Source organism: Ambystoma mexicanum, chromosome 12 (genome assembly GCF_040938575.1).
Source record: "Ambystoma mexicanum isolate Mex_15411 chromosome 12, UKY_AmexF1_1, whole genome shotgun sequence".
NCBI lineage: Eukaryota > Metazoa > Chordata > Amphibia > Caudata > Ambystomatidae > Ambystoma > Ambystoma mexicanum.
Window position 1 is genome coordinate 934,912,982 of NC_090936.1, and position 27,941 is coordinate 934,940,922.

General features: G+C 48.3%; 1 protein-coding gene across 1 annotated transcript in view; it reads right to left on the bottom strand.

The window, feature by feature from the left end:
• Positions 1–27,941, bottom strand: part of NEDD1 (NEDD1 gamma-tubulin ring complex targeting factor) — a 551,712-nt gene that overhangs the window by 123,225 nt on the left and 400,546 nt on the right. Inside the window, exon 14 of the mRNA XM_069629423.1 lies at positions 682–748. Coding sequence (XP_069485524.1) covers positions 682–748 — 67 coding nt within the window. The remainder of the gene's footprint in view (positions 1–681; positions 749–27,941) is intronic.

Sequence of the window (27,941 nt, forward strand, 5' to 3'; positions counted from 1 at the left end):
ATAAACAAAATAATAAATGCATGAGTGTTACACCCAACATTGCCCCTTGCGGAGTGGCAAACTCATGAATACTATAGACCACTGCTTATTTAACTGTATTGTTTGCACATTAAAGGAAATTGACTCGACCTATTCACTTCTGGTGGAGGCATGTTCTATTAGGGAACCATGTGCTTGCTCTCGCTCATTTGTGGGATATCCTGGCATGCTCCGATTACTCCTCGCCAGTAGACAAAGGTCTTGCTAATTAACCTGGAATCTGTAAACAAAAGGTCACTTGATGGAGAGTGAAGTAGAAATGGAATACTTCTTTCTGCACATAAAACTGCAGCAAAAGGCACAAGGAAAAGTATGAAGTTGTCCACACTCCTGACCTGCAGACTTAAATTGAGGGTTTGAGTCCGATAAAGGACACACATGTTTACACATTTGTTCGAGGACAATACACCAGGTTCTGGGAACACACAAATATACCCTGCAGCTCACGCAACACTGGTGCTGACCTACAAGCACAATGGCTAAAGAAGCAAAGCCTAGGTGCATTTAAATAGAGAGAATAATCACCCAACAAACAGACCTAATTTGATCAAATGTGTTCTAGGTCTTTGGACATTAAATATTGTACTTTATTCTTCAGGTGACTATTGAATTATATGTATGATAATTGTATTTCATACATACCAACTGCATGTGGAACTGCTTTATCATCTCTACTTGAAGATTTACTATGTCCCGATGACATGCTTCCCTATGATAAAAATGAGAAAACAGTTTAGTACAAACTACTTCAAAAAACATGTTTTACTCAAATATCCATTTTATTTCAGAAACGTTCAAATAACTTGCAACACACTCAGATTCACATATTTGTCACTACGTGTTCCTGATATTTCAAAATATAATTAGTGGACATGTCTTTATGCTGACTAGTTCCTTCAATTACCTAACGTATTCACTACTACCGACTTTGGTTCCCCCATGTCACCTTTTTTCTTTACCCACCTAAACTGGCAATTATACAACTAGGTTGAAAATTGTTTTCAGCCAACTAGTACCCGTTAGTAGATTTGAGAGCTACTTTTCCCAGAATGACTGGGGCCATACAAACATATCTATATGACGTTAACTGGGTGTTTGGGAATGTGTCCGAAGGAGCATTAGGGCACATTTAGAAGACCTGAAATATACAGCCAACTGTGGCCCGATGCAGCTCTCACTCGTGAATTTCCATTACTGTCCTGCTGAGGTGTTCCGTTTGAATGTTTTGCATCTCTGGTAGATGTTCCGCAAAAACAGTCACCTGATGTTTTTCAGGCTGTTGGCCGAGTGTCTGTAAATAATTGCAGTAAAGGCATCCTGTGGTTCCAGGGACCAATGGCATGAGAATTCTGAACAACTGATATCTGATGGATTTATGGAGAAGCTGGCTGTCATTGATTCGTTTTCACTAGGAAATGTTACGAGCACGCACCCAGACTTGATGATTTGTTGGGAGAGATCTCTCCTTAGATTCACCAAATATTTCTTTGACCTATTCCCTGAGCATTCACAGCGAGGTTATGTTGTATTTGTATTTATTTGAAGAACAGGGTGTGAATTATGATCAGAAATAATGTGCAATAACAGTGAATCACTGTGTGGGACCGATGCAATACCAGGTTGTGCTGGAATTCAAGCATATGCCCAAGATGTAGATTTTGCAGCACCCACTGGTCTCATTGTCCTTTAGCCTACTCCGAAGTTGTGATGGGGCAATACTCCTCTGGATGCACAAAGTATAGGGTATGCACTAAATGTGAAATCTATAGCACCCCCTGGTCTGCAGTGATCTTCTCCAACTCGAGGAAAAATTCAATATTCTGCCCCCCATTTGTCACATAAGGGGGGCAGAACTCAGAAGGGCATTACACAAGCAGTTTGAGAAAAAGAGGCCATGTTCAATGCTACAAGCAACAGACTAGAAGAATACTTTTAATTGTTGTCCTCTATGGGGGCTATTCCAGAGCGAAAGAAAAGCTGCAGGTGTGCAGCCAACCCAACGCTTTAGCTAGAAAGCTCCATTTCCTTCCCAAAACTCTGTACACTACAGAAAGAAATATTGTGGACTTTCACTTGCATGCCTGGTTTGAAGTGCAAGCAACTTTAACTATGACTCCCGCTATAGGATTTGTCCATTATTAATATTATGGATTCCCAATATCCACTACGACGAAGGTTGCTTTCACTGCCTGCTTGGAACCAAGTTTGCCTTCTTGCAGAATGTCTTGGTCAAATTCTTTCTTGCCTGCTAGCAGATAGAGAATCAGCTTTCTATCCTACCTGGTCAGCATTACTGCTTTGTTGGAAGCCTAATGGTTGGGGCAACTGCTGGGTACATTGTAGAGCCCATTCTTTCCATATTGCATGCTTTATTTTCAGGACATATCGTCAGGGACAATGAAATAGACTGTCGAAATGCCACAGCTTCCACATTCTGCTGTTGTTAGATCTCTTCAAAACACAGTATCTTCTCTGCCCTTTTTTCCATGCACAGCTGCGCTAGGAGGGCTGCGGCAGGTGTTTTTAAAAATCCAGAGGTCCTCTCTACAAAAACCAATTACAATGGAAATTGAAAATACCACTTCCGCCTTCACTTCCTTCAGTGCAAATAAGTACCAGCCATCTTCAAAGTCCTTTTGGACATGCAGCCCAAATTCTAGGTTTCCTATGTCTTCCGGAAGGAGAGAGTAACCAGAATCCTTATGCGGTGATGGAAAGTGGATAAATTATGTCAAGGAACGTTCTGAGTAGCTGATGTATACCCCCAAAGTGGTTCTGCTGGGTGGGTTGATTTAAAATAAAATGTCTGCTGCGTGTCCTCCATAGGTAGAACACATTGTCCCAATAACCGGTACACTTCTATGCCTCCATCGAGAAACTGACATATTTTGACTGATGTCCTAGATGGGTTGCTCAGAAACCTTGTTCCTTACCTTATACTCAGATTACGGCTCACAATGAGGAGATCTGCTCCTAAGTAAGAGAAGAGACTATCTGTGGTTGTTAAACAATTGAAGGGGGGCTAGTACCTAGTTGAGCTATCCACCCAAAAATCTACTGCATTACCAATTAATTAAACAAATGCACCTTAGTTAAATGTAACTAGGTGGTCAGGCACTAGCCAGAATCAAAGTGTGACCTAAGCCCAAAGTCACAAGTTAATAAAAACTGGTCACTTGCGGCCAAACTACGAACACTCTTATTTTATTTATTTATATGCTTCTATCGCGCCGTAAACCCGCAGGCATCAGGGCGCTGTGACACACAATGGGTATAGAATTAATTGGACATACTGATCTCTGGCTCCAGTGGGTATCAAGAAAGACTATTTAAATAGTTGGGTTTTCAGGAGTTTTTCGAAATTGGAGGTGATTTTCTTGGCTTCTCAGTGCTATCGGAAGGGCGTTCCAAATCTGAGCCGACTTTACTGTGAATGATCTGCCCATACCGGATTTGAGCCTGTGTTTCTGTTCAACTAATAGGTTTTTACCAACTGAACGAAGGTGTCGCTTAGGTGTATAGACTTCGATATTTTTCTTCAAATAGTGGGGCGCTTTGCCAAAAAGGCATTTGTCTTAACACATAAAACAAAATCTGATTGACACAATAGTCAATAAATCCAATCTTCGATTAAATGAAATTTCATGGATAATATATCTTTCCATAAACTGAACAGCCAACACACGTTTCGACCCACAGAAAGGTCTTACTCAGGGACAGTCCTATTTCTGTAAGCCCTTCAATAATTTCACAGCCTTCACACCAATAAACAAGATTGCATGAAGCCCTTCACAATCATCTCAAATAGCGTAGAACACAGTTGAACACTGTTTGGTAGATATCCAATGCTGCACAATGTTCTACTCCAAAATTCTACAAATATTTGGTTTCGTTAGGCCTGAATCCCTTTTGGGAAAGAAAGGCACAGTTTTGTGTGGTTTTGTGAAGCAGTGTGGTTGTTGTGGGGCATTATCTTAGTCTTTCACTCTCCCACCTTTGATTCTTCCACTTGACTTCCTTTTGATCTCTTCTGTCTTTCCTTTGCCATCTCCACCATCCTGTCTCCAGCAGCCTTCTGATGATCTTGGGGCCGTTTTTCAGGCGTCTTTCTTTGTTATAATTTAGAATAAGGTCACTGAATGTCATTAATCTGAAAACGTTTTGCAATTCTTGAAAATGAAAACACTGGATATTGCTCTTCTCTACGAAATACTACTCAAGACAGATGATCTGCAGGGATTGGGTTGGCCAGGTGATCTATAGCTGTCTAGCGGAAAGTGAGGAGAAGAAACTAGGGTAACCTTATTATAGAAAAAATCACTTTGGTACAAAGTTCTTTCAACTTGGAAGGATGTGAAAGCCCTGAACGTTTTTGTGAAGATGCAGACAGGCTCACACCAGATAAATGTATCTCACTATATGCACCCAATGACGACAAACCACATTTTAAATCCTTACTGAATCACTTATTGAGATAGGCCTGTGCCCTGTGCTGATGGGAGGAGACCACTGAAATGTCATTCATCTAATCTTGGAAAATTCAAGGAAGATCCATTTGCTGGGGATTTTAAAAGATACACCAACAGATCATGGCTTAATGGATGCATAGCGGATGTTACACCCTACAGGCAGAGCCCATAAATCTCATTCACATCAGTAGTGATTATTTTCTTTCATCCTTCTTTCGCATTACATTAAATAGACTAATGGTCAAATACTAACAGGTTGTATCTTATCACATTTTCTCTCGATATAGCCCCAAATGTCCCCAAACCAGATTTTATTAGATGGCACATGAAACAAGCTTGTACAAAGGTCCAGGAGCCAAGCAGCTTCACGTATGTTGTAGACTGGATACATATCCCAACACCAATGATCACTATGGGTCAGAGTCTTTTAATCGGGCCAATAAAAACAGCACAGAGGATACGCTCTTTTAAAAAAAGATTTCTCTGGAGTGGAGCTGCAGCAGACCAACTACTTGCATACATTGGAGTCATAAGTTACTCACGTGGTTGCTGGGCTCTCATTTCACAGGGACTAGGCCTTAAAGGGCCAGTCAATGAGAAATGCTCAAAAATGGACTAAACCATTTCTATCCCTGCTTGGGAGATATAAACAAAGTGGGACAGCAGCTTGTCATACCACTGCTGTTCCTCTTAAAATCAAATGCATAACATAGTCAGAAATGACCCTGTTATGAGTTGCGCACGCCCCTGCACCGGTCCACCAACAGGAGAATGAGTTGACCTTCTGCTTATTTGAAAGCACACCCCGTTAGTGAATTCACGTTGAACTTTAAAATGCGCAGCAATGTCCCTGATATGTACACGGGAGAGAGGAACAGGGCATTTGAATGGGCGCATCTTTGATGCACGAATTCAGATGCCCTTTGTGAATTCTGGCAAAAAATGTTGGCACACGTGAGGGGTATGCACATACACATCCCATCACTTGCACACATTATTTTGAGAATAGGGACCTTGGTGGTCTATCAGACGTCTGGGCACCTGTCCACATCTTTATCAGAGGCAACATGTCCAAAACAGCTTTTGCTGCATGGAAATGAGCAGATTTACAACACAAATTCTTGAAAGACTATTGTGCAGCAAGTGCTAAAGCCGCTTCCTTCTACCTCATATGCACCCACCCAAGCAAAATATGAAAATACACTATTTACTAGGCAAGCTGAATTTGCATTTGTCCCCCTAAAATAATGACTTACCTCTCTGTAATGTTCTTTCTGATGAACTAGTCCTACCCGCACATTCCTCATCGTACTTATTCTCTCCCCATTGCCTGCCGATGGAAACCTTCAGCCACTAGAGGGTGCAGTGCTGCACAGCCCGGCGATGTTGCATGCCCAGACGGCAGACATGACGTTGGGCCTGCACATATGGAGTCCCTGCATCCCATGATCTCAGTTTTACCCTTTTCCCTAGCACTCAGAAACTGCGGGCCAGTGAATAGATTAGGTGTATGAGCTATCCGCCAAGGTGGGCAGGCTGGGAGGGTAATGAGGAATCTGTGCGGGGAATGCCTTTCCCATTAGCAAAAACATTACCAAGAGTTGTAATTTGTTCTGCAAACAAATGGATTGTCTTCCCACAGGTTTCTCATATTAGGTAGACTCCGACAGCAGTACAGAATTCTGGATGGAGAGAAGATAGCGAGAAGCCACCCCCCTACATCATAGAACTATGGAGGTCTACTTGGTTTAAGCAATTGTCCTGCCCCGACAAAGAATCCAGAAAGTAATGTTTGGCAAACATGTGAAGCAAAGCCCACATCGCTTGACTGATGTCCAAAACAGAGGCTTCCTACCACCTTCTCAGCAGGGCATAGGTTGCAGCTAAGCCTCCAGTTAAACTAGCCCCGATACCATCAGACACATCCTTCAAGCCAAATCGTACCATACAGAGAATTATCCATTTGGACAAGTTCGGCTTAGTAACATCCATGCCCACACGTGTAAATGCGTAACTCATCAAGAGGTGAGCATCTTTCCCGATTTCCTTCATCCGGGAAACATAGTAGGTGAGGGCCGGAACAAGGTCAAGCAAATGGAAACTCTCCATCTTAGAGAAATAGGAAAAACAGGGACCTTCTGAGATGAAACGGACTACATGAGCAGGAAGTAAAATTTCAATCTCATTCATTTTCTCCTTGAAGAACACCAAGCTTGGTGGTTTAATAAACAGAGCATTTGCCTTTCTTGTCGAACAGATGCCCACCAGGAAAATCACCTTGAGGAGCAGTCTTGTAGAATATGACTGCAGGGGCTCAAAACGAGCTCCCATCAGAAACCATCAGTTAACCAGTCCGGGCCAAGAAAAGCAGGCAATTCTGTCAGAGGAAGTTGGACACATTAAAAAGGGTCCAGACTGCTCTCCTGACACCAAGTCAATAAGGTAGAGTATGTGCAGGCATTGAAAGATTTGGTGACAGGTCTCGGACCAGAAAGGTGCACATCCTGGATATCCGATAGGAGAGCAGGTCTACCCTTGCTGGGAGGTGCCAGGGAGGGCAGATGGACATGCCAAGAAGCCCTGGGTACAACATTCTGGACCCAGTCCAGAGTGATCAGACTGAATGCGGACCATAACTCCTGCAGTCTCCTGAGAACTGAGGGAATGGCGGGGATCCGCATGAACGCATAAAGGAGATCCAAGTTTCATTTGACAACTCTCACCTCCTGTTCTCACTGAAAGCCAAGAGGTCCACTTGAGGTGTCTTCCAGAAGGCGTAAATCTCCTCCAGAATTTACTGGAAGTGCTCCCACACTTGGGAGGTCGAAGTCTACCTGCTCATCCTCAAGGGATGTTCTGTGTCCCAGCAAGATAGGCATCATCCAACACTTAGTTCTCCATAGCCCAGAACCACAGTTTCATTGATTCTCTGCACAGATGTTATCACATACCAGCCCATTTGTTGAGGAGGTGCATAGCCACATCGTTGGTTAGGATCAACACAGACTTGCCTAGCACAGAAGGCAGCTGCAGCAAGATCATGGGTTCCTGAGATTCCATCAGGGACCAGAGGATGCTCATTTTAAGATCTTGGTGTGTACCCCAGCCTTTCAAGGAAGTGTCCACGACCACCTTCCGTAGGGGCCAGGGTTGAGACAGAGTCTGTGACCTACAAGAGGTCCGACATGTCACTGTGGAACTGAGACCAGAGACTTCGAAGCAGATACTGGAGCAGTATCATGCGTAATTGGGCCTCCGGCAACAATGGGATGCAGGAGGCCATTAGACCTAGAAGACACAGAAAGGCAGAGGCAGAACCAGCTTCTGGTACTGATAGACTTGCACCATATGAAGGACATTCGCCACCCGATACTCGTGAGCGAAGGACTGGCCAGGCGGGTGCACAAGACCACTCGCAGGAATCAGAGCGACAGATGGAGAAACGTACTACTTCAAGTTCAGGGCACAAATGTGCCAACACAAAGTACAGGGTGTATGCTCGAATGAGGCAATCCTCTACGTAGAGGAAGACAAATGCTCTACCTCTGGAGACGAGATGCCACCACTGCTAGCACTTTAGCGAATACCCTTTGTCACGATACCTGTCACTACCGCCCACACACTGAGTTAATGGGGCGGTATGTGTTTGACTGGATCAGTAATGCTCTCTGCAAGAAAGATTTTAACCCTAGCCATTGCTATGCCAAATCCTGTTAAATAGATCTTCCTTATATCGTTCTGGGACTAGAAGGTGTGTGCCGTTTGATTAAATACTGTTAGGGAGAATTCTCATTTATGGCTAATTTCCCTCACCTAGTGAGCCCCCCCCCCAGCAGCTTTGCTGGACTTCAGGAGTTTATTTTCCATTTGGTAAGAGTGAGAGCTTTTCCCCCACTCTTACCTGGGTTTTGCTATGTGTTTCTACCTGTTTTTGTGATTGTGGACTCTGAAGTACACCACTTCAGTAGCCCCCTTTTTGTGTCACACACATCACCTTCAGTGCCGTGGCACAGGGTTGTCTTTGAGACTTCCCTCGACTCCATTTTTGGGGCGACTACTGTCCCCCAGAAAAGGGTAACGTTACCATTAACTTTACTTAGTCAATCTACCACAGATCCAGTACACCCCATCTTCCATGGAGTACTGGAAAGGGTTAACTCGTACCCCTTTTTATCTGTACCTCCGAGAGCATTGTTCTGCTCTTAACATTTAGACTTGGCTGGTGGCAGTGGTATCTACCCTAACTTTTCTACCGCGATTATATTAGATAAACGTGGTACTGTTCTTGGCTATTATATTAGCCTTGAACATAAACCCACTTGACCAAATCGTCTTTCTTTTGGCTCCAGTTGGGTTTATTCGCCATTTCTTTTTGTTAAAGTCCTTCTTGTGTTTTACTTTGCGCAGCAAACTAGGTTCGCCTTCTTTGTTCACTGTCTTTTGGTGGGCTTCTGCTCAGAAGCCCTCCTCAAGGCGTCTGGGTGTCTAGGTGGGCTGAATGTGAGGGAGGGGTTTAGTCACCACCTGCACAGGGTATTCTAGGAAACCCAAGTCGCACTTTGTCATGATTGGCCAGGGTAGTTGTCCGGGCTGGACAACCCCCCTGCTGGGTGATCGACAGCTAGGCTGCGTGAATGGGGGTTTTTTCGCATAAAAGGCAGGTGTCTTGAGCTAGAAGTCAGAGAGTCGCCACTGGAACTACAAGGAACCGAAGAGAAGCGGAGAGAACGTCGGCTGCTGCAACTACCCCGTCCCAGTGAAGCCCTGCTGCAGTCCTGAGCTATCTGCCCTTCAACGACTCAGAAGATCCAGTCCGGAGTCTTCTTCCCTTGAGCTTGGTGGGGATAACCAGCTCATCTTCTACAGCCAGAGGATCCTCTTCCGTGGTCGAAATCGCTGCACACTGCTGTAGTGGTCCGGATAGCCACCTGAAGAGTCTGTTCTGTTTTTAAGGAGCACATCTTTTATTCCTTGTTGCTGCTGCCGGCTTCATCCCTGTGTGGTGCATACCCCCTTGAGACATCGTCCTTCCCAACGAAGCTCCAGGAATCGTGGGTCTGCGGGAAACTAACAGGAACAACTGCCAGGGCACCAGCTGCACCATTGGAACAAGGTACTGTGTTTTGTTGAGGAAACTGGGTGAATCCCTTTTTCTTCATTTCCAAGGCTTGCCCTTGTCTTCCCTCCTTCTTATAACTTTTGCTTCCGAACATTGACAACATCGAAGTACTTTTGGCTACGTTGAATCGTGAACTGTCTGACCGTGTGATCTTCGGCAACTGGCCCCGGTGTCTTTCGACCCTAGCTCTGGCTCTTTGAATTTTGAACTCCCGTCTCTGAGTGTTTCTCGATTCTGCCTGCCTAACCAAAATATTGCCTGTGATTTTTGCCTCCAACGCCCTCTGGGTATCTCAGGTGCTAAGGGTGTTTTTGCCCCGGTAGCATTTCATGTCACGGATACGCGTTTGTTTAGTAGACCGAACTGTCAAAAAGGGATCGCAATCATTCGCGGTAACGTGTTTTGTTCGTAACACCGGTTCTTTCAAGCACAGGGTACCTACCTTGAGACTTACTATACAAAGTGAATTGGTTAGTTGTATATTTAACGTGTGGTTTTTAATTGAGTATAATAGAAGTGTTGTGTTCATAACAAACGGTTTAAAAATAAATGTACTTATATATTTCTACCTGAAACCTTGAGTCAGTGTTTGCTTGAGTCACAGTAATTGTGGTCCCTTTGTGTAATCTCTGCTACTGCTCATATACTCTTGAGATAACCCTGGCTGCTCAGTCAATGCTACCACTCTGACATAGTAGTACAGGCTTGTACCAAAGGTAAAACTTGTATTGCCACCTGTAGTCTTAATTGTGTGTAGTGGTCCCTAAGGGCACGGCACAGGATTCTGCCTAACACCCTCCTACATATTTATTTTGGGGCATACTCTGCCAGCATGGTTGGGCACCTGTGGGTGTCTAATGATCTGCAGGAGAGGGTGAAAACATTTCTAATAACTTTATAATCGTTTAAAAGAGCTCTTATTTGACCTTGGCCCGCCTTTTAAAAATCCTTTTTTTTAAAAACCAAAATAATGGATGCGTTTTTGTGCTGTTTTCTCAAGATGCAGGTAAGCCGCAAGCACGCTTTACACAATTCTAAACAGATTTGGTTTTAACGCTCTTTGGAGTAAGCCAAAATATCGCCAACACCATTGCTACAGTAAAGAAGGGTTCCAAGAAGCAGCATTTGTGGTTGGCATGACAACAGGAAATGCTCTCCCATACAATGACTGATGCACTAAGTGTACATTTTTGTTGTACTACGAGGATGTAATCCTATAGTGGCTTGTTTAAATAACCTGGCCATTTGTCCATACTCATATCAACATACTTGCTTATTCCATTCGCCACACCTGCTACCCCACTAGGGAAAAAGGTGCAGAATGAGACATTCCTTCTTTGTTGGCATAAAAGGCAGCAGATTTGTTTTCACAACATTGCTAATAGCTACAAGATTCATAACACCGCAAAGCAAACTCTGAAAATAGTTCTGAAGATACGGCGACCAGCCGACTGTTCCGTGTCCAAACCTTGCTTCCTCCTTTCCCAACCAAGTCCACTGTAGGCCAAAGCTCCCCCAACCATTCTTGTCTGAACCCCCACCTGCCCTTGCATGTGTTCCTGGGCTGGTGGAGTGCCGTTTTGCTGGGGGAAGCCAAGCCCTCATCAATACCTCCAGCGCCCTTGCCGCTTAGGCCTCAAAGGGGCGCTGATTGCGAGAAGAGCAAAAACCCTTCCTGCTTTTCCACGGCTCGTTAGCAGTCTGTAAAGCACCACTGGTCGCAAAACACCACCACGCCAAAGGTGGGTCCACGCCTACCGTGGCTCCCCCCTTGCTTATCTTATAATTCCAGCAGTTTAGTGCACCAATTCCAAAAGAACAGATCGATGCTTGCTTGTGACAAATGTACGCCGCCCTTCTCATAGTATTCTGGTGATTTTTAGTTGATCAGACCATGCCTGATCTGCGTGAATCCCCTGCCCTTGCAGAACGTGGCCATTGCCCTGTTTAATTTCCTCCTTGATTACATTTTGTCCAGCCTTATGTACCTCCTAAAACACCCCAACTTCCAACTCCCGATTCTCATGATTGCCTCAGCCCCCATGCCCAGCTCGGCTGCTGATGTAGCCATCCCGATTCTAAGAGTGTGTTCCGAACACCCCACCTGTCACTCCCATACCTTTCAAAGCCATGTCCATCACTATCCTGAATTGGAACCTGCTCAGGGCTGAGCCATCCCTGTGCAAAAATAGAGTTGACCCTGCATCAGCCTGTTGCCTCTCCTGTAGGTAAGCGGTCAGCCCGCTACTGGACACCATGCTCCCCTGTATGCTATAAAGGGTGACTGTCCTCCCTTTCCCCTTTTGATCAGTCTTTGACCTCCTTAAATAAATGCACACCAGCTCCTTTGATATTTGCACATCCTCCCGCCTTAAAAACCCAGAGCCCTGTCCCTCAGGTACCAGCTCGTTCACTCTGAAGGCTCCAAAGAATGCCAAGGTGAAAGCTGATGTGAACAAAATCCTTTTCCCCCTCGCTACGGCAAATCTTACGCAGAGTTTCTATTAAACTCTGCAATTTAACAATATCAATGGGCTGCCTTGCGTCAAGCTTTTTCTCAGTTTGCTTTGCCCAACCTTTCATTGCTATTATGATGTAATGCTCCTTGGTGTGATCAGGCTTTACCCTTAGTTTATAGTAGTGTGCCATCGCTGCCAAATGGTAAGATATCCAGGATCTGCTTTTCCCAGACCGCCATCCCCAGCCGACAAAGACACAAACAGGCGATCCCCTTTGGTGCTCCGTAATAAATTGCTCTTGAAATGCCAGGAATCGTTCCCAGCACCCCCGTACCTCCTTGCTGTGCCCCACGCCAGGGCTGTGTAGATCAGTGAGCTCAGATTTCCCCAATCATGCCCTACCACTGAATCTTGAATGGGGTCTTCCTCTTGCTTGCCTCCGGACAGTTCCTCCGAAATTTTGCCCGCTGCAAACGAGAGAGTCAGCTGCCACGTTCTTCACTCCTGGAATGTGTCGTGCTCTTACCTCGGAGTTCAATTTGAGCAGACTTGTTGTCAGCTCCCTCAGTAACCTCAGTACCCTTAAATTGCTGGACATCCCCTGATTAATGATTTGCACCACTGCCAAGTTATCTGACCACAGAATCACCCTATTTGCTAATGACTCCTCCCATAGCCTAAAGGCAACCATAATAGGAAACAGCTCCAGCAAAGTGATGTCTCTGGTAATTCCCTCTTGAGGCCATGCTGCCGGCCAGGCCTGCCCGCACCACTCGTTCCCCAGAATAGCCCCAAAATCGTGGGAGCCTGAAGAGTCAGTAAAAAGCCAGAGTTTCTCATTAGTAGCCCACTGCTCCCGCCAAAGTAGTACCCCATTGAAATCATCCAGGAAACCATCCCACATCTTGAGATCCAATAACCTCTGCCCCCAGCCGCACGTGCTGGGAAGTGTGTTGCAGCCCTACAGTCTTTAGTTCAATGCTCCTGGCGAACACTTTTCCTGCGAGGATCACCTTAGCCGCAAAGTTCAAATTCCCCGCCAATGATTGCAGCTCCCTCAAAGTGGCCTTACTTCAGCCCCTCAATTTCTTGATCGTTTCTTTAAGCTTCACCACTTTGTCCTTTGACAGTCTTGACTTGCCTTCCACTGAGTCCATCTCTATTCCCAGGAATGTAAGGCTTGCGAGTGGGCCCACTGTCTTCCCTTTAGCCAAGGAGACCCCCAGCTCATCCATCAATGACTGGAACCTGTTCATGAGATCACCACATTCATCTGTCCCTTCTGTCCCAATGAACAAGTTGTCGAGGTAGTGCATTACTACCCGGCTCTGGGCCCTCTGCTTCAATGCATACTCCAATAAAGTACTGCATTTTTCAAAATAAGTGCAAGAAATTGGCCAACCCCACTTCTCACACGCCCACCTTGGGCACTAGAGGATTGATTTACTGCTGCTCTCCAACATCCTCATTCCCTGTGTAGAAAGGATCCAAATAGGACACAGAGCACTATCGGATCATGCTACGGTCACAATGAAGCTAAGTGTTCAAGGCCTACCAGAACCGACTCAACGCCACTGGAGACTACAAGACCAAATCCTAACAGACCTCGGCATTAGAACGGAAAGGGCAGAAGCCCTCATGAACTACTTCAGAGAGAATACTACCGCGGAGACCCCGCTGCCGGTCATCTGGGATGCAATGAAACTGGTCATACGGGAGTTGCGGCGGACTGTACGGCGCGGCTCAGACGGCTGAACAAATTACAAAAAGACCAACTTGAGGTGCAGATTACCGAGGCAGAAAACAACCTCAAGAGAGGGCACACAAAGAAGGCCAGCCCTGGAAATGCACTTAGTGGACAGAGCAGCTAGAGCATTAACCTACACAAAACAATTCTACTACGTAAACAGCAACAAAGCAAACAGGCTATTAGCCCACAAACTCAAGAAGCTGCAGTCGAGAAACTATATCCAATCCCTAACCGACAACCAAGGTAACCCTCGCTTGACTAACAGACAAATTGGAAATCATGACAGAACACCACAAGAGCATCATGTCAGGGCCTCCCACAGCAAAATCTGCACAGCTCCGATACTTACCGGGGGCTCAACCAGCCCCTGCAAACCCTCTAATGGAAGACCCAATCTCTACCGAAGAAGTGAGTGACAGCATCCGAACACTGAAAAACCAAACCCCAGGCCCAGATGGGCTGTTGGCAATATTTTACAAGAAATTCGCCTACATCCTCGCCCCTCACCTGGCTTCAATGTTTAACTCGTTCCTTCTGTCAGGAAGCACCACGCCGTCCATGGAGGAAACAATAACAGTCCTCATCCTGAAACCCAGAAGGGACAGACAACAATGCGCCTCTTACAGACTTATCACCCTATTAAATAACGACACCAAAATATTCACGAAAATCCTAGCGAACAGACTGGTACGCCTACTCCCAGAGATCATCCACCCGGACCAAACCGGATTCATGCTGGGCCGTAACGTCCACGACAATACCAGAAGAAACAAATGTCATTGACTCGGCCAACACGATGCACATAAGGCCTTTGACATGTTAGACTGGGGCTATAGCCACGAAACACTACGGCACTATGGATTTGGCCCAAATTTCACAAAATGGACACTTGCCAACTACCAGCACCCATCTACTAGACTCAGAATGAACAAAGCTAGATCGGACATAATCAGGATTAGGAGAGGCACTAGACAAGAGTGTCCCCTCTACCACCCCATATTTGCACTCTCAATGGAGCCATTCGCCAATAGAATACACCACAACCCAAACATTCACGGACTAAACCTCGACAAGCAATCGTATAAAGCGGCCCTTCACGCCGACGATGTCCTGTTAACACTTGCCCAGCCCAAGGAGTCCATGAAAGCGCTATGGTCAGAATTGGCAGAATTCAAGGAGGCATCAGGATTCCAGGTAAATCTCTCTAAATCCACTGCAATGAGCATCAACCTGCCTCAGGAAATGATCAGAGGGTTGGAAAGGGACTACCCAATACCCGGGGCAAGAGGCTACCTGAGTTACCTTGGGGTCCAACTCCCAGACAAACCCAACAGGATATATACAGCAAACTTCCCTCTACTATTCAAAGAACTCAAAAATGACCTGTCACGCTGGAGGAAGAGATCTCATGGTTTGGGAGAATAACATCCCTAAAAATGAATTTAAGGAGACTGCTCTACCAGTGCACAGCCCTGCCAGCATCTATCCCGAAGAAAGCAGCACAGTAGCTGCAGAAGAACGTCATGCACTACATATGGGAAGGGAAGAAATTGCGAATCCTGAGAAGGATCATGTTGCGGGGATGAGCGGCAGGGGCCTTGGGGCTCCAGACATAGCGAGATACATCCTGGCATCTCAGCTCTCACATGCGTTCTCATGGAACACCATCTCCCAGAAACCACGATGGATGGAGCTAGAGGAAGCCTGGAGCCCGATCAGCTCCCTGCCACATACGAAGAGACCAACGGATCCAGCGGCACAGAATCTCCTGTTAGCAACTGAAAACACGCTCCAGTGCTGGAGGAAAGCGGCTTGTCTTTGGAAATGCGGCAGCACGATAGGCCCACTTCCACCCATCTGGAAAAACCCTGACTTCACCCCAGGGGCTAACCCAAATAGCTTTCTCAGCTGGAAAGGAGGAGGGCTGGAGAGGGTCCAAGACTTCTTTGAGAACGGGAACCCCCTAGACTTCGAAGCCTGCAAAGCAAAATTCAAGGTTCCTGAGACGGAGAGGTTCAGGTATGCGCAACCTAGGCACTGGCTATCAAGAAACCGTATGAAAAATTACGGCAGCAGTGATCTCACAGCCCTAGAGCGCACCCTGACAGCCACTCCCCCAAAAGGGAAAATATCAACCCTCTACAGGCTGCTGGAAAGAACCGACCCAGACTTCAAGGAGCCTTACATGCTCAAATGGGAAAGATTTAGGTAGAGTCATTGATCCTGAGGAATAGGGCCATATCTGGGATAGAGCCCATAGAAGCTCCAAGTGTACAACCAATAAGGAAGGGGCATTCAAGGTATGCTACCGTTGGTACCTCACCCCAGAAATGCTCAACAAATGCAATCCTTCGATCCCTCCGCAGTGCTGGAGAGGATGCCCGGACAAAGGCTCTCTATTCCACCTACTATGGTCATGCACGAAGGCCACCCAATTCTGGAACTTGGTACTCAAATAGGTCAGAGCTATCACCGGCCTTACGATCCTATGGGACCCTGGAGTGGTCCTACTTGGAGCTAGAGGTGGAGGCCAATTTCCCCGGACAAGCCACAGAGCAGAGCTATGCTCCAACCTGCTAACTGCGGCTAAAATCTCAATAGCAAGGCTCTGGAAAATCCCAGAAGGGCCATCAACGCAGATGTGGTGGTCGAAATGTTGGGACAGAATAGCGGCCGAGAAAATAGCTGCCCTCCGATTCAGGAACAGGGACAAATTCTACCAAACTTGGGCTCCATTCATAGACTATACACAACAATTCCCTGGGCTGGCCAGACAACCAGGACTAGTAAGGAGGCCGGAGAAATGAAATATAACCCAGCTCCACCTGAACTCCATGGGGCACGCTCAGACAATCGGCTGGGGACTATTGACCTCATACCTCCGCCCTCTGCCTCCAGAGAATCTCAGAGCCTACTACCAGGGTCCCAGAACCAGAGGGTCATGGCGCCCTCCCACTCCTCGGTTGAAAAAAAATGACAGTCTTACGCTCCCTGCTTCCCCCTCATCCACTGGCCTCCCGTGCACCCTCCACGGTCCTCATAAAGACTTCATAAACGTGTTATTATGGTTACTTGGTTCTTTTGATGGTTTTGTATCGGGCTGTTCCTTTTCCTTTTGCCTTTGCCTACCGCCAAACAGTCATGTGTATAAGATGATGTAAGCAAGATAATGCCATGCTACAACACTGTTTGTACAAAATTAATAAAAATAAGTTTAGAAAAAAAAAAGAAATTGGCCAACCCCTTGGTAAGCACCTGTTGCAAGAGTTCTTTCCTTTGAAACCCAGCAAATGGTAGCTTTCCTTGCTAATTGGCAGTAGCCTGAAGGACTTCCCCCATCAATGTGCCTCTCCCAGAGACCCTCACTGGTTCTATTGCATCATCAAAGGAAGACTAATGAACCCTACAACTCTCTTCAGGTATGCCATCGTTCACAGATGCACCCTCGGGAAGGAAAGGTGCTGTATGAGGTGAAACTGACCCTCTTCCCTCTTGGGAAGCAAGCCCTGGGGTGAGACCACAAAATTCTTCAAAGGCAGGGTAGCAAATGGGCCCGCTACCCTACCCAGCTTAATCTCTTAGGGAATTTTCTGCGCCACTACCTCCGGTATTTTCAATGCAGACTCTAGATTGTCTGCAACCCCGTTCCCCCTGGCACCGTTGTAAGGGATAACACACCCCCATCTGAAACCTTCCCAAGGCAATTTTGCGTCAGCGCTACTGCGATCCGTATTTAAGTGTGGTATCAATTTAGGCAGGAGCACAGGCATGGGCAACTGGGTCTCAATTGCACTTAGCATGAGCTTTGGGTTTTGGGCCACTACTCTTCTTTCCCCTCCATCGCATGACGACGTGCTGCGATTCCCTGCACAATTGTCACATGCATGCTTGAATTTGCAAATGTTGCTAAGGGGGCAATACCCTGCCCCAAACTTCCAGCAATTTGCTTGCTCCTCGTGCTGATAAAGAACAAGTTATTTACGTGTAACCGTTGTTCTCCAGCATGAGTCTGGCATGGATTCACATGCTTATGAATATTCCCCGTCGTCAGGATGGGAATCCTTGGTAAAGAAAGAAAATCAGTTTCAGTTCTGAACTGTCTTTCTCCTAACAACCAATCACTGGCCTCTGGCTCACTGCCCCCATCCAATGACTGCCCTCTACCTAAGCCCCTCCTCTGGCAGCCATATTCAGATTTGGTAGCACGTGAAGTGGCAGTAGGACCAAGCAAAGAGGCGCAGAGGGGTAGGCGGGAGAGTTTGCATGTGAATCCATGCCAGAACCATGCTGGAGAACAATAGTTACAGGTAAGTAACTTGTTCCTTCTCCAGCATGGGGTCTGGCATGGATTCACATGCTTATGAATAAAGAATACAAGGCAGTACACACATGCACAACCACGGGAGGTGGCAAGGCTCAACATTAAACATTTCAACATCTCAACATTAAGCATCTCTTACCTCCTGCTTGGCCGACTCTGGACTCCTCTCTGGAATCCCCGTTGACGCAGTAAAACTTTGTGAAGGTGTGCGTCAACCTCCACGTAGCAGCCCTGCAGATGTCCAGCACGGGCCACAAGACAGGAACGTCGTAGCTGCACCGAACACTCTAGTCGATTGGGCTCTTGCGCGGCCAGGCAACGGTCGGTTTGCCAACCAGTGACAATAGGTGATGCAGCCGGAGAGCCACCTGGAAATAGAAGCCTTGGAGAGGGCCTTCCCTTGGTTCACAGGGCCAAAGTTTACAAACAGCTGTGATGTCTCCCGAAAACACTGTGCGGTCCACGTAGAACTTCAGCGCTCTAGCCACATCTAGCGAGTGCAAAGTCCTCTCAGCTGGCGACAAAGGCGACAGGAAGAAAACAGGGCTCGTTGAGTTGCAAGTCAGCACCTTGGGCATGAAGGAGGGGTGCGTCTGCAGCACCACCCTCGTCTTGTGGAAAGTCAAGTACAGTGGTTTACAAGATTGAGCCCGAATCCCTCCCACTCGTCGTGCAGAGGTGATGGCCACAAGAAAAGCAGTCTTCCACAATAAAAACTTCAGCAGAGCCGAATGCATAGGCTCGAACGGGGGATCCATGAGCCTAGTCATCACCACATTGAGCTCCCACGCCGGGGCCGGAGCCTTCACCGGCGGGAACAAACAGAAAAGTCCTTTTATAAATTCCTTAACCAGGCGGTGTGACCATAGGGAAGACCGCCCTGGAGTTCTGGTGTAGCGGGAGATAGCCACCAGATGAACCTTGATGGAAGCATGAGCCAACCCAGCCTTGGCCAGCGACAGTAAGCATGGCAGCACCTGCAGAGCCGTAATCCGTAGAGGATTGAGTTTCTGTGCACAGCACCAGACTGCAAACCTCTTCCACTTATACCCGTACCATTTCAATATAGACAAAGCCCTGGCCTTGGCAAGCACTTCCTTGCAGTCCGCCAGGATATCGTATCCTCGTAACTCTAGCGCTACAGTAGCCAGGCCTGAAAGTTCAGCGACCCTGGGTCGTGGTGCAGAATCGTCCCTCCTTCCCTTGTGAGAAGATCTACGTCCGCCGGAAGGTCCGGGTACCATATCTGCCTCAGCCACGCCGGGGTGATGAGGATCATCCTGCACCGGCACCGCCCGAGTTGATTGATGAGTTGCAGAAGCAACAGGGGAAACGCATAGAGGAACAGGCCGTCCCAGGGGACGGAGAATGCATCCCCCCATGCTCCCCGGCTGGGGAAACCTGCTGGTGAACCTCCGGCACTTGGTGTTAGTCGCCGTCGCAAACAGATCGATCTGGGGATTGCCTCATCGTCGGAATAGCAGATGCACTTGGTCCCGTCGAAGCTCCCTCTCATGGCACAAGCGCAGTTCCCTGCTGAGAGAGTCGGCCACAGTGTTCTTCACTCCTGCCAGATGAAACGGGACGAGGAACATCTCCTGCACGACGGCCCATCTCCATAGGCCTTGCGCTTCTTTGGAAAGCGTTGGGGATCTGGTGCCCCCATGCTTCCAGATGTAAACCATTGTGGTGGTGTGTGTGAAAATCTGCACCACCTTGCCCCTTGAGGGACAGAAGGAAAGACTTGAGGGCCCAAAACACGGCTCGTAGCTCCAGAACGTTGATGTGCAACGACTTCTCCGGTCGCCACAGGTCTCGCGTGGAGACGACAGGTGTGTGCACCCCATTCCTCCAGGGATGCGTCCGTCGTGATCGTCTCCTGGTGCGGGGGGTCTGGAAATCCGTGCCCGCCGACAGATGCACACGGACACCCCACCACTGAATCGCCCGACGGAAACTCTCGTCAAGGGTGATCTTGTCCTCGAAGTTTCCCAATACCTGGATCCAACGGGCGTCGAGGAACTCCTGCAACGGTCGCATCCGCAGCCTGCACAGGTTCACGAGGTAAATGCACGACGACATCATGCCGAGGAGGGACTTGATGGACCTCACCCTTGCGGTCCTCAGGGTCAACAGCCGTTGTACCTTGGCCAGGATGACTGCGATTCTCTCCTCCGACTGGGACACCGTGTTGAGCCGGAACCCCAGAAACAGCACATCCTGCAATGGCACCAAGCAGGACTTCGCAAAGTTTATCGAGACCCCCAGTTCCATGAGCAGCTGGACGGTCCCCGTTGTGTGTTCGACAGCGGTCTCCCTTGACTTCGCTCAGATGAGCAAATCGTCTAGGTAGGGGTAGATGTGAATCCCCTGCAGGCATAACCGCGCCGCCACTGGTGCCAGACACTGGGTAAAAACCCTTGGTGCCGACTTCAATCTGAAGGAAAGGGCCTTGAATTGTTAATGCTGCCTTCGGACCACAAAGCGCAGAAACTTGCTGTGTCCCTTGTGGATGGGGATGTGGAAATAGGCATCCTCCAGGTCCAGCAACAACAGGAAACCCCCTTCTTCCAGTTGTCCCAGCACGTGTTGCAAGGTGACCATCCGAAACTTCTGGGACCTGATGTACTTGTTGAGGCAGCAGAGGTCTAGTATGGGTCTCCAACGACCAGTCTTCTTTCTGACAAGGAAGCACCTGGAGTACACGCCGGAGCCCAGAGCCTTTTTGGGACGAGTTCTATCGCGCCCTTCTTCAACATGGCCCGTACTTCCAGCAGAAGTTGAGGGACTTGGTTTTCCTTAACTGGCCACCGGTGGAATGCGCAGGCACTTCCATTGAAATTCCAGGGTGTGCCCATGGGCCGGGGCATCCAGCACCCAACGGTCAGTGGAGATGGATTTCCATCCGCTGACGAAATTCGCCAGCCGGCCTCCTACCGGGGTGCGTGGGTGGGGGCCCGACGTGGCGCTGTGGCGGTGCCGCCTTGGGGACCTTGGCAATGACAACGACCTCCTCCGGACTTGCTGCGGCCCCTGTAGGCTTCCTGGGCCGGAGAGCGGGGTGGTTGACAGTAGGACAAAGAGCCACCGCCGAAACCCTTGGAGTATCGCCTGTGTCGGCGATGTCCATGGCCACCTCCAGCGCTTCCGTTCTCTTGTCGTCAGGCAGGAAGTCCAGGAGGGGAGCGATCTTGAACCACAGCTCCCTGTCCTAACGGGCCACGATGGCTAAGGCATAGGCCGCCTTGATCGTCGTCGCAGCCGACGAGAGCACTCGTCGCCCCATGACGTCCAGTTTCTTTCCCTCACCGTCCATGGGAGGTGGGGTGGGGGGGGGGGGTCAGAGGATGTTGACAGCGAAGATCCAGAGGATGACTTTATCCCCACAGCCGAGACTACGGAGTCCGGGGACGGGTGAGATCGCAGACACTTGGGTGCAGAGTCCGGCACCCTGTATTTCTTCTCGTGCCGGTCTCTCCTCGCTGGACGGGTTCTTTATGAGGGTCGGCCCCTCGTCCCAAATGTTCATCAGAGGGACAGAGTACGGTTTTCCTCTTGGCCTCCCAGTGCTGGTACAGGAAACCTTCCTTCTCCTCGGGGGTCAATTGAAACTTCTCAGAGGCCCTGGCGATCATGGCGTGAAAAGAGCCAATCTCGATGGGTGGCGAGGCCCTCGGCACCAGCAGGTCCCCTCAGTCGTACGTACTCGTGCCCGTCGCCACCATATCCGATTCCGTCTCGTCCCTTGGAGGAGGGGATGGTGGTGAAGGGTGGCAAGGATGTGGAGGATGGACTCTCCTCTTGCTGGGGGATTCCCCCAATGGCCCAGGTGCCGTGGGATTTCCCGCCGGCGACAGGGTCATCCTTGTCCGGATCTCTGCCTGTAGGATGTCCACTGACGCATTCGCTGGCGGTTGCTGAGGCTGCAATGGGAGCGGTGGCAGTGGTGTGGCGTTTTCTGGCTCATCACACTTTTCACACTTAGGCGGCCCGGCTTGCAAGCTTCTCTGCAATGTACAGCGTGAACTAGTACTCCGCAGAAACGGGCACCCTCCAGCGATGCCGCGGTGCCATAGTGCGAGGGACAGGAAATCGGGCTCGCTCGCTCACTCCCCCTCTTGAACCCTCGCTCCTCCTTCCGCAGCTCCTATGCGGCACTGCAGCTACTACAGTGCGCTCACTCGCAACCTCCATGGCTCTCCTTAGTTCGCTCGCAGCTCAGCTTCCAGTGAGGCAACCTCAGCAATCGTGACGGCGTCGCTGCACACACCCCAGACGTGCCGCGATCCAACCTGGCCTCAAGTACGTCTGCACCCCGATGCTGTCCCCGGACCGGAACTCTAAACACTGCTCCGCTGCTTCCTCGATGAAAAAACAAAAACTGCTGCCTCCTTCCTTAGGTCATCCGGCATCCTTAGACTGCAATGCTTCGGCAGCGAAACACCTGGCGGTTTATAAAACTCCTGACATGCCCATTTCCTTTGCTTGTTTTCACTGGCATTCTCACCCCGTTTGGCGGCCTTCCTGCCCCTTGCTTGCCCCAACTCCTCCCCCTTACGCAGGGGGGCGGGAGAAGGACGCTGCCCCATTATTTGGGCCCTTCCTCCAGTTACACTACGTGGTCACCTCCAGTCTTTTGCCCCAATCAGGAGTACTGTTACATGTCACAGTATGTCACATGTCTCAGAGTGATCAGTTTGCAAGAAGGGGACAGACGCTCGTTCTTCTCCCCGACCCCGCTGCTGCTGGTCAAGCTGGCACCAACATGGCCACCACCCACAGACTGACCCGAATCATCAGTGCAGAGAGGAGAGCATGCAATTGCTTGGGGCGAGGGAAGGGCCTACACAAAAGCTCAAACTATTGGCATTGCTTGTTTTATTAAATTGTTGGTTTGTACACGTATTCATCTGTTTGTTTAGGAATTAAGAACTGTGATTCATGAATTCAATTGGAGCATGTATTCATGAGTTAAGTCATTTATGGCTTTATCCAGGTGTGCCTTCTGTCATGCAATAATTTGTTCATTTTTTTAAAATTTAAATTAGTTCAGTTTATTACAAACTTTTTCTTTATAAGATCATCACTTATCAAGGAGAAGACAATGAAGAAACAGAAGAAAAAAAGGAAAGGTAGATTTCCATTAAAAAAGTTCATAGAGTCGCACAGTAGAGGAATATCTCAATAATTCGGGAACTTCCTAGAAGCCCTTCGATTTCGAAAGTTCAATCTAAAATTGTAGGACTGCAAAAATCACTTTTCTTCGCCTAGAAATATGGAGTTCCAACGCTCCTCAGAAGTGACCTGAACGGTAATTTGAGATAGGCGCTCAGTGTATTTGCATCTCATTTCTGCCAATGCTTCACATTTCATCACAATATGAGGTCATGTTTCTACCCGTTGGTTGTTGTGACAAAAACGGCAGGTGTTTGATAGATCTCCTAGTTGTCTCATTTGGGTAGTAAGTTAAGCCTAAAGCACAGATCATCACGTAATCTTGGATAAGGAAAAGGTTGAAGATATGGAGGACTTTGATTTAACTTTCGGGCTTCACACGAGCAATTGATGGACATCTGGTAGAGTGATTTCCGATTTGGTGTCTCTATCCAGTCCTCATTTAGAATTTTTTTCTTTATTGCCAAAGGATTGTTTCAGAGTCTCTAATGAAGATTCCAATGCGGGTATCCATCCTACGCACATGGACTTTCATTTATTCAGGTTGAAATTGTTTGAAATGGTAAGTGTTCTCAAGATTTCAATGGCAGGGGGGTCGTCACCAGCTATAGTTTTAGGATACAAGTCCAGGGATTTCCATTAAAATTGAGTGTGTATAGATTGTAGGCCTATTTCAAATCGAATTCTATATATTGGAAACTAGCTGGGTATGGCCAGCACTGAATAATCCCACCCGGTGGTATAGTTCCACTTAGAAACCTTGAAATTCCACCCAACAGTTCATCTGTGGTATAACTGCATTTAGAAAATCTACCTAACAGCATATATGTGGTCTTGTTGCATTCGGAATCTGCATTCAGAATGTATTCTGCGGTATACTGTGAATAATCTCACCCGGTGGTTTGTTGAACTTAGAAAGCACGAATAATCGTTGTGGTACACACATAGCATAGTTAATCAGAGAGTGGTGGTATCATCCGGTGGTATAGTTGAAGTGGGAAGTTGTGAACGAAATTGATCAACTTCTAAAACACAGTTCAAATTAATCCAAACCATGAGTCTATCCAACCCACCAAGATCCGCCGAAAATGACCCCATTGCGCCCGCCTCCCTTCCCACCCGCCCTACCTCCCAATCCTCTATCCAAACACCAAGCCAGAGAGGCACGATGGCGAGCCAACCATCCTAAGACCACTGCTCCTCCCATCCCATACACCCACCCGCCTTCTATCTTCATACCCACTGCCCCCGCTCCCCTGACGAAGGGACCGTCTAGCCTCAAAAGCACACCCAGCCCACTACCATCCTCCCCTCTCTCCCCTTATCAACTCCCACCATCTTCTCCCTCCGACCCCAATCCTTCCCATCCCTAAAAATTGCATGCCTCGCCATGACAAGAACATTAGCCGCTTCCCTTTCCCCCTCTCACCCCCCCACCCTCTCTCACACACCAACCGTAACAAAAACACAGAAGAGGAAATGTACTTGGTCCCCCTCAATCTCTCAGTACTCTTCCCCATTCCTGTCCCGACCCACCTCCTCTCCCTCCCAATCTCAATCACCACCACCCTCCCCCCGCCTCACCCTATCCGAAACCCCTCTCCCTTGATTTCTCACCGACCACAACTCAAACTCCTAACACCCCACGCCCTACCTTCAAATCCTCCGACCTAAATCCGATCAACCCGTCAACCCTGTCCAACCCCTCCCACCCAAACCACTAACTCAACTCCCCGCCTACTCTTCCATTTGATCACCAACCAACCCCGCCCTCTTGCTCCCCATTTTCCACCTTCTTCCATCCCACCCACCACCTCTACATCCCCCCCCCTCCGTCTTGCACCAAAGTAAATTGCATCCTTTTTAACGCCCGATCTGTAGCAAAAAACAGACTCCGCATCTTTGACCTCCTCACCTCTGATAAACCAGACCTGGTCTTTATCACAGAAACCTGGTTCTCGGACGACTTTGCCCCCATCACCAACGAAGCTTCCCCCCCAAACTACTCTCATCCCACTGATCCGCCCCTCTAGAAGAGGAGGAGGAAGAATAGCAATCGCCTTTAAGTCTCACTTCCATGCCTCAATCATCGACAACCAGCCATCCATCCATTCCCTCCTGCGAATCACTCCTCGTAAAACTATCCCTCCCCCTTCGTTCTCGCACAGCTTCCTAATCATCTACAGACCCCCTGGCTATGATAGACATTTCTCTAACCACCTCTGCGACTCTATTGCCACTCTCCAACTAAATCATCCCACCCTCACCCTTCTAGGAGATTTCAACATTTCGCGATTAACCTCTATACCCACATAAACGGACCGACTCACTATAAAGGACACACACTCGATGCCATCTTCAGCTCCCACAACCTGTTACACCTAAACCCCCCCCCCAACCCTGATCATCTGGTCTGATCACGTCATTGTTTCTTTCGCTATTCGCTCACCCATCCTGCTCCCCTTACCTGAACAAGAACCTCTGATTCTTCGCAAATGCTCGAAGAAACTAAAAATCACTCCCGACCTAGCCGATGCCCTCTGCCAGTCTCCTCCCCCTACCAGCCTACCCGACGAACGCCTAACCTCTGACGCCTTTGACTCATGGCTAAACGCCTCACTAATCCCACTCACCCTTTCTTGCAAACCATCAGCGCGCCTTGGCTTTTTCCCCTAGATGTTTCACGTCAGAACTGAAGACCACCAAACTACGCCTTAGCCCGGCACAATCGCCAATACAAGGCCGAAATCCGGAAAGCTAAGAAAGCCCACTACAACTCCCAAATCCTAAACTGTAAAAAGCCCAGCAAAGAACTCCACAAAATAATCACCGAATTCACCAAACCATCATGTACCACCTCCCTTCCCACCCCCCCACAAACACTTTGCAACTCACTCTATGCACTTTTACACCACAGCGCTCGAAAGAACAAACTCTCTAACCAACAAACTAGCTCTCTTACACCCTCCACACAATCCACCGACCCTACCTGCCAACCCCCCCGCTTGCGACCGCTACCCAACCGACCTTCGACTCCTTCATGCCAATATCAACTGACCAATTTTTCAAACTCCTTTCTGCCCACAAACCATCCGGTTCCCCGCTGGACCGCTGCCCAGCCACAACCCTCAAAGAAATGTTTGCATCTACCTGCACAGGAGAACATGCAAGGGCGATCATAAAGGACTCCCTCTCCTCGGGAATTTTTCCTGACGCATTCAAAACCGCTCATGTCAAGCCTCTTCTAAAAAAAATCCTCCCTCGACCCTCTCGAGCCTAAAAACTACCGCCCCATCTCAAACACCAGGTTCCTTGCCAAACTCATTGACCAAACCGCCTACTCCCAACTAAATGCCTTTGTCGAAGCCAACAATCTCCTTGACCCCGCCCAATCTGGTTTCAGAGCCCATCACGGCACCGAAACCACTCTAACCTCAGTGTGGTATGACCTTAAAAACACTGCTGATTCTGCAGGATGTGCCGCACTAATCCTTCTTGACCTATCCGCTGCTTTCGACACAATCAACCACTCAATCCTCGACTGCCTCCACTCCCTGGGAATCCGAGGAAACGCACTCCAATGGATAGAATCCTTCTTCAAAACAGAAAGGTGATGGCTGGAAGGTTTTGAATTAATCATAACCACGGGCAAAGCTCTGGGCAATTCTCCAGACCATCGTTTTTCAGCCTGCCAAGCCATTACAGAAGGGGAAAAACCATATGCAAATCAGGCTTGGTCCTACCCCAAAAGGGGCAGTCCAGCCCGAACTGCTAGGTTCATCCCTTCTGCACGAGACCACAAGCATCCCCAGACATGTTTCAGCCTTGTTGGGCGTCATCAGTGAGGAGCAGCTTGGGTCTCTAGGCCCGGCAGACTCGGGACCCACGTCTGGGCATACCCGTCCCACTCGGGGTGACTTTAGCAAAACAGAAAGGTGATGGCTAGAAGGTTTTGAATTAATCATAACCACGGGCAATGCTCTGGACAACCCTCCAAACCATCGTTTTTCAGCTTGCCAAGTGGCTAAGATTCATTCTAAACCTTCCAGCCATCACCTCTTTGTTTTTGTTTGGTCACCCCGAGTGGGACGGGTATGCCCAGACGTGGGTCCCGTGCCTGCTGGGCCTAGAGACCCAAGCTACTCCTCACTGATGAGCCCCAACAAGGGCGAAACATGTTTGGGGATGCTTGTGGTCTCGTGCAGAAGGGATGTGACCTAGCAGTTCGGGCTGGACTGCCCCTTTTGGGGTGGGGCCAAGCCTGATTTGCATATGGTCTTTCCCCTTCTGTAATGGCTTGGCAGGAGAAGAAAGGTGGTCAAGAGGGTTGCCCAGAGCAATGCCAGTGGCTAAGATTCATTCTAAACCTTCCATCCATCACCTCTGTTTTTGTAGAATCCTTCCTCAACAATAGGAGCCAAATAACCCTACTCTCCACTAGGGATGTCACGGTATTAGTTTTATGATGGTACAATAACCTTATTGCCAAATGACGGTATATCATGGTTATCGCGGTATAGCAGGTGGAGTCAACTAATCTTAACAAATATTTTCTAAAAGGTCATAAATTGTCAGATTTATCATCACAAACAAAACCAGGCACCCAGGG